Raw genomic sequence first — 10,763 nt, 5'->3', positions numbered from 1 at the left:
AGATTTTCTAAACTGAAATATTCTAATTAGTAATACCCACCTTTACATAAATTGAAAAAATAAATAAATCATAATCTTAGAGTTTTGTTTACATTAACTTTACAGCATTTTCGAGCTATTTATGTAATTCCAGCAATTGTAATAGTTTAAGAGTAGTTTTTGTAATTTTGTTGATTTGATGAGTTGACTGGATATGGGTGGGAGAGCCACTCGAAATGGAAAATGGTTTTTCTTTTCTTTTCTTTTCTTCAACTATATATATATTTGAGTTAATTTGGCGACGTGGAATTAGGGTTCACTTTGGTTATGAACCCGTCAAAGTGCGACTGTGGGGGAGTGCCCTCCACCGTTGCTTTTTCGAGCTGTCCCATTTCGGTTGGTCGATGATCACTCATGTGGCCCTACCCACATCGGCCCTTTTCCCTTCCTTCCCGGCCCATTCAGGCCCCACCAAGGCCCACTTACCGCCCATAAAGTTTTCTCTCTCCCCTCTCCTCCTTTTCTTTATCCTTCTTCCCAAAATCAATTAATCAAATTAAAATCAAACTTCTTTACACCTTTACAACAATTTCTTTTCCCTTCCTCCATTCTTTTTACTGCAAATTTCTTCTCTTTTTTTCCACAGTTAAGGATAGATATGACAAGTTAAAAAACATTATTAATGTCACTATCAATCAAACCATATTCAGGTTTATTTGCGATTCCTTTTTTTAGTTTTGTAAGGAGATAATGAAGATTTGATGTTGTTTAGTGTTAGAGTGAAGGCTTTTTAGTATATATTTTTTTAAATGATTGTTAAAACAAATATATTCTCATATATTTGTTGAATTATAAAGTAAATACCTAGCATGAAATTGATCGTATTTCAAGGATAAAATTATAGTTTTTGTTTTATTTGAAAGATTTGAAATGTTTAAAATTGATATACTGCACTAACTTTATTATTATTATTATTATTATTATTTACAATTAGTGAGTTTAAGGTTTGAAGTAAGATAAGATTCTGCATTACATTTGGTGGAACAGAAAAAAGATAAAGTAGCATAAAGGGACGTAAAGATGAAATTTACCCAACGTTTTTAAAAGTCTAAAGTTGAGTTTTATAAAATGAAAAGTTCATGGTAAAATTTAATTACCTTCACCTACATAGCTAAAGAAGTTGAAATAGAATTGCTTATAGAAAAGAAAAATTGCCAAATGCCTTTAAGTTTTAGCCAATGAAACCATATCTGCAGTGAGATTGTTGGCTTTTTCATCTTTTGAACTATTGCATAAAAAGATTAGAAGTGGATGGTGAAGATTTGATGTCGTTTAGTGTGAGAGAAAGAAGAAGGTCGACATCAAGAAGAAGCGGACACCATTTCCCCCTAAATCGACGTGTCGTAAATATGGTAATGAATTGGGCCCATGGTCTTAGGTCAGCATCATGGATCCCACCAATAGGGGAAACAAATTAGAAAAATTAGGTTAAAAATCAAATTTTAGTTTGTAATAGTTCACTCACTCGACTTTAATGAGTCTTAGTTTAATCATTATATTTTATCATTTGCAATAGTATATTTGAGAGTCAGGATACAAAATAACAAATCCAAATTTAAATATTAAGTCGTTATATTTATTAAATTATAAATATTACAAAAATATAGTCGAAATTTATTATATTTGTTTATCATGACACAAATGCGGGTAGAAGAAAACCGTATATTAACACAATTCTGTGCCCTTATTTGGTTTAATTTGATGTACATAAGTGAGATGATGAAAATGATGAAAATTATAATAATAAATGTTTTTTTGAGAAAAAAGAAAACCAAAGATGATAATAAAAAGAAAGAAAGTGAAAAAAGTGGAATGTGGACGTTGATGAGTTGGTGTTGTCTTATCGGCCAATGAAGGCCCACCATCGCATCACTGCCACGTAACCTAGCCGCACACACAGCTTGCCCTGACAAGGATTGGACTACTTTTTTTCTCTCTCTCTTTTTCGTTATATTACTGCTAGATATTTATTGAATGGTAATTAAAATAGATACTAATTTTTAAAATAATAATTAAGCATATATAATTATTTTAAAAAAATTATAAATATTCTAATAATGATTGACTAGTAGAGATGAACTCTTATGTGATAACTTAATATTTGCCATCCAATTTATTTACTTGTAATTTCTTTTTAAAATGTTGCTATAAAGTTTATTATTTTGAATCCAAACGTTGTATTTTTAACTTTTTATTTATTCTATTTCCAGCTTCTTTCTCACTCCCACAAAGCTGATTTTTTTCTAAATAAAAATTGGCTTATTAACTAATTCATCAAATTTGTACTTCCCTTTAACTGTAAATTTATTTCCAACCCAATCACATGCAAAACTACAGAATTTAAAATTTAAATTTATGTTTGCTTGTTGATTCAAAAGTTCTAATATCTATGTAACAAAGTTAAAAAGATTGACATGATTTTGTATAGATTTTTATAGGCTAAAGATACTCACTGGAACATTTGCATCTTAATACACGATTGTGGTGAGATATAGAGTTTTAAAATCTACAAAAATAAATAATAATAACAATAATTCGTAGTCCTAATTGAACTTCGGTTGGTCTTGAATTCATTTCACTTTGGTAAGGTTTCTTTTTTTTTCTTTACTTGTTTCTCAAGTTAAAATTCATCCATAACAAAATTAGATCCCACGACAAGTTAAAATTCATAAAAAAAAAATTAGATCCCACCTCTAAATTGGGATTGTTTATATTAGAAACACCTTATTACTTAATTTATATGTTTTCTAATTTTTACCCTATGATAAAAATATGATTTTCACCATTCAAGGAACAATGATGTTAAGTAACAAACAACATGATTGATGTGAATCGATATTTGAAATTGAGAAAGGGTAGTAATTTCGAAAATAGTAGTTTTTGGATTTTAGGGTGGGAAAAAAGAAAGAAAGAAAAAAAAAAAAAAAAGAGGCAAAATTGGGGCCTAAAAGAGTACCCAAAAATCTCTTTCTCACACTCTCTCTGTCCTCTTACAATTTTGTTCTGAATGGGAAAACTGGGGTCCATCCCCTTTCGTCCTTCAACGGCCTTGACTCACTATCCTCTACACTCACTCACACCTTTTTATTATTTCTACCATTCCATATCTCATTTCCACACTCCCTCTCTCTCTCTATGCTTCTTCCTCTTCTCCTTCAACCTCTGGTCCACACTCTGTTCTTTTGTTTCCTCCATTTATTTCCTCTCTTTCTCCATACTCTCTTTGTTTCCTCATTTTCTTCTTCATCTTTCTTCTTCTGGTAATGTGACTCGCATCCCACTTTTTTCTCTCTGCTTCTTCTGATTTAATGGCGTATATGTGCGCAGACAGTGGTAATCTAATGGCTATTGCTCAACAACTCATCAACCAAAAACAACAGCAAGACCAACAGCAACACCATCTTTCTCCACTTTCCCCTTTTTCTATTCTTCCTTGGACTAATAACATCAACCCTTCCTCAACTATGGCTTCTTCTTCTTCTTCTCCTAATTTCTCTTTTGGGATTTCTTCCTCTTCCTTCTCTGACCCTTTTCATGTCGCCGCACCCCCTGATTCCTCCGACCCTTCTTTTCATTTTCCTAATTTGGACCACCCTTCTGCCGGATTTCGATTCTTCCCTAATTTTAGTGGTGCTGGTGGAGAGTTTGAATCTGATGAGTGGATGGATAGTTTAGTCGGCGGTGGAGATTCCACGGATAGCTCCACTTTGCCGTCTGGTTGTGAAGGTTATGGTGAGTTTGGTCTTTATGGTGCAGATCCATTTAATGGCTCTCCGCCGTCAGCTGTTGTTCTGGAAAGTTCGTACAAGATTAATAGTGTTCCGCCTCCGTGGCCGTCGTGTCCTCCATTGGTGAAGGAGGAGAGAGTAACGAATCCACCGGCGGAGAGTCCGTTGAAGAATGATGTTGTTGAAGGCTCATCGAGTGCATTAGAAGTCGAGTCATCGTCGCCGGTTCTGAAAGTGTTGCTTGATTGTGCGCGGCTTTGTGATTCTGAGCCTAACCGTGCAGCGAAAACTCTTAATCGGATTAGTAAATCTTTACGAGAAGATGGAGATCCGATTGAGCGAGTGGGGTTTTACTTTGGTGATGCTCTTCGGAAGAGATTGTCCTCGACGCCGATGAAGAATTGCTTGGATTCAACTGAGAGCGATGCTAATTCTGAAGATTTCTTGCTCTCTTACAAAGCTCTGAACGATGCCTGTCCTTACTCTAAGTTCGCGCATCTAACGGCCAACCAAGCAATTCTGGAAGTTACAGAGAGAGCCAGTAAAATTCACATTGTCGATTTCGGAATTGTTCAAGGCGTTCAATGGGCGGCGCTTCTGCAGGCTTTGGCAACGCGCGCCACCGGAAAACCTGTCAGGGTTCGTATCTCCGGAATACCAGCGCCGTCGCTCGGAGACTCACCGGCAGCGTCTCTATACGCCACTGGTAATAGACTCTCCGAGTTCGCAAAGCTTCTGGAATTGAATTTCGAGTTCCAACCGATTCTAACGCCGATTGAAAACCTGAAGGAATCGAGCTTCAGCGTTCAATCAGACGAGGTATTGGCCGTGAATTTCATGCTTCAATTGTACAATCTCCTGGATGAGAATCCAACCGGAGTTCATAATGCTCTCCGATTAGCAAAATCGTTGAGTCCTCATATAGTGACTCTCGGTGAGTATGAAGCGAGTTTGAACCGGAACGGATTCTACAATCGTTTCAAGAACGCTCTCAAATTCTACTCCGCCATTTTCGAATCGCTAGAGCCGAACTTGCCTCGAAACTCACCAGAAAGACTTCAGTTAGAAAGACTGTTACTCGGCCGTCGAATCGCCGGCGTGGTTGGAACCGTAGAAGATTCAAGACGCGAAAGAAGAGTACGCATGGAAGATAAAGAACAATGGAAGAATTTGATGGAAAACACCGGATTCGAACCTGTAGCACTCAGCCATTACGCCATTAGTCAGGCGAAAATACTTCTATGGAACTACAATTACAGTTCTCTCTACACACTGATCGAATCGGCGCCGGAATTTCTTTCTCTGGCATGGAACGACGTTCCTCTCTTAACTGTATCTTCCTGGCGTTGATCTTCCCTTACAAATTTCTTCTTCTTCTTCTTCTTCTTTTCGTTGTATTTGGTGGTAGTAATCAGTTTCAATCAACCAGATCTTTTTCACTGGTGTGGAATGGAACTGTAAAACAGTGAATCAAACATCAAATTTCAAAGCTCATCTGTTCAAAATCTGAGAAGAAAAAAAGAAAAAAACAACAACATCAACAATGGCCGCTTAATCTTTGATTTTAAACCTTAATTTGTGCAATCAGTAGGATTATTCATTACCAACCTGTTGATAGACCCATTTTTGGGGTTCTAATTTCGCTTGGTTTGGTTCATATTTTTGTAATTCCCTCTCTAAGTTGCTTTCCGATTGGTATTATTATATTGTAAATTTTGAACAATCTATTCATTTAGGGGAAGGAAATTGTAGGCGCCAAGAGGCAAGAATTATGCGCTCTTTATATTTCATTTATTTTATTATAAATATTAGGTTGTGCAGATTCCTGTTTTTTTTTTTTTTTAATCTAATTAATTAGACAATACTTTATATTTACATTCTGCTAATCAATTTCTGTTAAGATTAACTTATATTAATATCAATCTAAGAAATACTAATATTTTTTAAAACAGTGTGGACAAAAGAAAATAAATGTGTTACTTCCATAAAATAATTGATCAAGAAAATAGTGCATATAAGTTATTAAAAAAGAGTTCGCACATGTTAGATTTCTATATTGAAATTAGACTAATAATACTCTAGTTTGTACACTATAACTTTCAAGTCAATATTGAGATTATAAATGGTTTTGGCAATATAAAATGATATCTCAACCTACTTTTTTCTCTGATGACCTTCCCTATGTAAGTTGTATTTGTAAAGAAGCTTAGTGTAGTAGTAGTGAAAGATGAAGGTTGTTGATATCAAACATGTATGATTCTAAAAAATTATGCTGCAAGAAGAATTCAACAATTAAATTTAATAAAACTAAACTATCTTCGAACTTTCGAGAATTGGACAACGATTAAGATATTATTGTGTGTCTCGAAATATGTAATTCAATAGTTTTGTTTAAAATATAATGTAAATACATGTTTCAATGTGAAAATCAACAACAAAAGTTTGTCAGTCTCTTGACTAAGAGATACTCGTGAGTATGACGATCATTCTTCGACTACATATCAATGTGAGAAAATACGTTGACAATTAAGACCAATGTCATCGTCTATTAGGTCAATAGTTAAAATTCAGTATCTCCCAATATCCTACCAATTACTTTTGCAAATTTATTCACTTTACTCGTTTCTCATAATTGAATTTTGTGTTTATGTTATATATCCCAAATTTTATTTATTTATTTCTAAATGGGGGGAAACTCGTGAATTTGTTGGTTATGGATGATTAAGCTAAATTGAAGGCCCAAATAAGGAGTGGGCTTAGCCAGCCAAATCCATGCCAAGCCCACATCTTATCCAACAAAAAAGATTTTGAAACTCTTCCACTTCTCTCTATTTTTGAAAGTGATGGATTTATTTCAGAAGAAGAAATTGGTTAGCCAACAATTAGTTTGTTGTCATTGTTTTCTTTTAATTAACATGGTGGGAGATTGAAGGTTGATACCACATATTCTATGATTATTAGTTATGTTTGGTTGGTTAGGTTGATAGTTTATTATATTGTTTTAAACAACTAATGTTATGAGTCGGTTGAGATAACTAGAGCATAGTTAGTTTCAAGCGAGTTCACATACTACACTATCAAAATAGGAAGAAAAAAATCGAACGTGATATAAAATGACCCAATAATGCCTACTCAACTTTGGCCTGGGTGAAGATTGAGTCTATCCATTTGATGGGTAGAGCCTGTTAAACACGTGTTTCAATTCAGTTGGCTCAAGAATCAGTACAATATATTTATGACACCCATTTGTAGACCCTAAGTTGGACTTATGCTATCTTATTACTATTACACTATGATAGAAGAGCCTTTCATTATCCTATAAGAGGTGTTTCGATTAGAAAGATATCGGTGTCCAAATCCTTCTTCATATCTTTCATTGAGTTACAAGTTTATCATCATTGTGAAGGTCGCGGGTGTTTTTCATGTTGGATCTTTGGAAACAACAACCAACTTGTCAATAAAAATGACTTTATACAAATGAATTTATTTAATGGTATTTAAAACCACATTTTAGCCGACTTAAGGACCTCAAGTTTAATGAAATTGTTTTCAAAAGGTTGAAGATTTGTTAAAACGATGGATAAAAATGGGAACTAAATCGATGTTTTAATCCAAAGATAGTTTTGGCTTTTTTTATGAAAGATCAACACTAATCTAATTTGGAACATCTACCAAAGATCAATATTGCAACTCTCGAAAAAATACAAGTATTTTTGTAACAAAGTGTCAAAATTAAAAGATATTTTTTAAACATAATCGAGTTTAGTAAAAATATTTGTTAGTGAAAACAAAATACGATCACAAGCATGACAATCTTTGTGTCTTCCTAGAATTTCAAATTTTCTCGTAACATGTTCACGAATTCAATATATTTTAAAATCAATCCAATCTTGAATCTTTTAAAATACTTTATATTATGTATTAAACAACTAATTCATCCAAAAGCTTAAGATGTTGAAAACAAATTTAATTATATATTACTAACACCATTTCTCATCTGTGGGCTTAAAATATTTGAAGGACCAACAAGTGGAAATAAATTTTAATTGGGAAGGAAACGACGATGTAGAGGCTTGAACACATGACCTACCATATTAAACCACCCATTCAACTTTTTCTTGAAAATCAAGCTATCTCGAATCCCAATCCTTAGCTCTATAATAATTACTCGTTCATGCCACATTACAAACATGATCTTGTATTAATTACTCCAATAAATGGGAGGAAGAAACTCAAAAATGAAATTTTTTATGAGAAATAAGCCAAAGGTAAGACCAAAAGTTTATATTTTTGTCTCGTAACGTTCTAGCTTGCATTGTGCTAACTGCTAGTTGTCTCATAAAGTTATTCGTTTGTCTCGTGAAGTTGCTTTAGAAGACATACAAATAATTCTACGAGACAAAAAGTATAGAGCACAACACAATCTTTTTTTACTTAAACTTTACAACAAGTTGAGAATAAGTTACATATAAAAAAAGATAGAGAACCTAATATTCATTGCCAAATAACCTAAAAAAAATTAATTTCCTATCTTCTTTCCGATGAAGTATTCACAAAGCGATGATATTACAATCTATCTCCATAATTCAAAGCACTCTATATTGAGATAGTAATTCAAAGCACTCTATATTGAGATAGAGTTGAGACAAACACGCCACGAGAAACAAATGTTGTCTTTTACATTGTACCAACTCTTAACTTCGTATTTTTTTTTTAAATAAATAAATAAATAAAGTGGCAGAGAACTAAAAAAGCATAGACTTGTTTCAATGCACCTCACCAAATAAGACTATGGATAATTGTCACTATAAATATCGATTCGACGGCTCCCAGTCCTTTGTTTAGTATCTTAGAGGGCAAGCTTGCTACCCATCGAATGTTGCAAATTCAAGTAGGCTGATAATCCATATATTTATTAAGAAAAATATTTATCAGAAAAATACTAACAACTGAAAGAACTTATATCACAATCAATTAAAAGATAAAGGTGCTATTATTAAACTCCTCCAATGGTTTTAACATGTTTTCAATAGGACACTTAAACAAGCTAAACAGTATGTCAATTAATTTTTGTTTCTATATAGCATATTTAAATATGTTTGTACTCACTACTATTTTATAAAATTCAAAATAAATGTATTTAATAGTTGTTGATGCTAAAGAAAAAAAGATCAAAACTTTAAATTTTGCTTTGCGAGGAGATTTGTCCGAGTGCTTTCAAGACAAAAGAAAATAAGTGTGGGTGTGGAGTCTAGCCACACAGACTCTAATGCTTTAAGTTAGTATTGTATTTTTTAGTGACTAGACAACAATGAAGACAGTAGAATATTTAGATGTAATTGAACATACTTTGATTGTTTATATAAATAAGGTGATTTGTAATGGATGTTTGGATCGTGATTGTGCCTTTTAAACTTCTAAAAATATTGTGTTGATGATCAATATACAATTACACTACCATTGGGGCATGCCCATGAACGATCCCAACAACTTCAAGTATGATACTTGTCCGTTTAGGTTTCGAACAGTTTCATATTCAATGGCTTAGAGGTCTTCCTCCTTGGGTCCTTTGTGAGCTCTCCTAGTATTGCAATAGTGCGTCATCCTTCTCTCATGAGGTTAGGCTATCTTTGTAGTTCTTCCCCCTCTTATAAGGTTAAGCTCTCTCTTGTGGGTCCTTTGATGAGCTTCAAATCTTAAGAAGTTAGGCTATTTCTAGTAGGTTCTTCTCCTATAGCTTCGCTCAATATAGCTTCGCTCAATAATGTCTCTTGTACGTTTCGTTGAGCTCTCTTCTAGCTCCTAGCCACGAGCTTACTTTTGTTGAGCTAATTACCTTACGTGTCCCATGGAGTTGTATGGGCTTTTCCCCATGAGTGCTTCTCTCGAGTTTTCTCTATGCTTTGAGTTTTTTATTTTTAGCTCACCTTATAGGTCTATTGAGCTTTTCCCAGGTTCAATATTTAAGTTTCTATTGTGTATATTTCATGAATCTATTTAAGCTCTCCTTTATGGGTGCTCATATTAAGTTTTTTTTTAGCATACCTTAAGGGTTTCACGGAGTTGTTTTTGCTTTTCCTCGAGTGGTGAAGCTCTCTCCTAAACTCATTTGAGCTTACTTTATGAGTCCAACGAGCCCTCACTAAAATCGCTTAGCCTCACTACATAAGTCTATCGAGCTCTCATTAGTTTTGCTTAGCTCACCTCATGGGACATCGAGCTACCATTAACCTTGTTTAGCCTCACTTCGTGGGCGCACCGAGCTCTCATTAGGCTTGCCCAATAAAACCATCGAGCTACCACTAAGTTTGTCTAGACTCACTTCATGGGTCCACCGAGCTCTTATTGGCTTGCTTAGGCTCTTCCATAGATTATCTTTAGTAGACTAAAATTCACCAACACCAACACCAACACCAAACACAATTAAAACTATTAAATATATTTATAATCATTTCATAATGCATACATACATTTTGACGATGAGAACTCTACAATCTATTTACAAAATATATCAAACTTTTAGATTATATTATTAATAGATATGAATAAACTTCTATCGTGTCTATAGTACATTGATAGACAATAATATGAGTTTATGAATTGAAAATTTTACTCTATCATATTTTCAAAATTAAATCACCACACAGATTTTCCTAAAATCACCATACAGATTTTCCTAAAAGAACAAAAATAAATCTAGCTTGCCTGTGATAATTCTTATAAAACAAACAGCTTACCAATTATAAAATACAAATTAAAATGCTTTGTACTAACACCTTCTTTTTTATAGAATTCCTACCAACACGTTTTCTACATACAAACCACTATTAATTATTTCAAATACATTCAAAAGGAAAAAAGAAATGAAACCTTGGGCAAAGATTTTGAATAATTCAGCATAATACACAAATATTTTTCAAACCATATTAAACTTTGAAACAAATTTCTTTATATAAATATCATATTAAATTTATTATTTTCCAATGGCTTCTTAAT

General features: G+C 33.5%; 1 protein-coding gene across 1 annotated transcript; it reads left to right on the top strand.

The window, feature by feature from the left end:
* Positions 1 to 3,118: 3,118 nt before the first annotated feature.
* LOC101211368 (SCARECROW-LIKE protein 7) lies at positions 3,119 to 5,587 on the top strand. Its single transcript, XM_004149105.3, has one exon. The coding sequence runs from the start codon at positions 3,348 to 3,350 to the stop codon at positions 5,115 to 5,117; it is 1,770 nt and encodes a 589-aa protein (XP_004149153.1). The 5' UTR covers positions 3,119 to 3,347; the 3' UTR covers positions 5,118 to 5,587.
* Positions 5,588 to 10,763: the final 5,176 nt, after the last annotated feature.

Source organism: Cucumis sativus, chromosome 4 (genome assembly GCF_000004075.3).
Source record: "Cucumis sativus cultivar 9930 chromosome 4, Cucumber_9930_V3, whole genome shotgun sequence".
Classification (NCBI taxonomy): domain Eukaryota; kingdom Viridiplantae; phylum Streptophyta; class Magnoliopsida; order Cucurbitales; family Cucurbitaceae; genus Cucumis; species Cucumis sativus.
The sequence above is the reverse complement of the archived record's forward strand: the minus strand, read 5'-3'. Positions and strand labels throughout refer to the sequence as shown.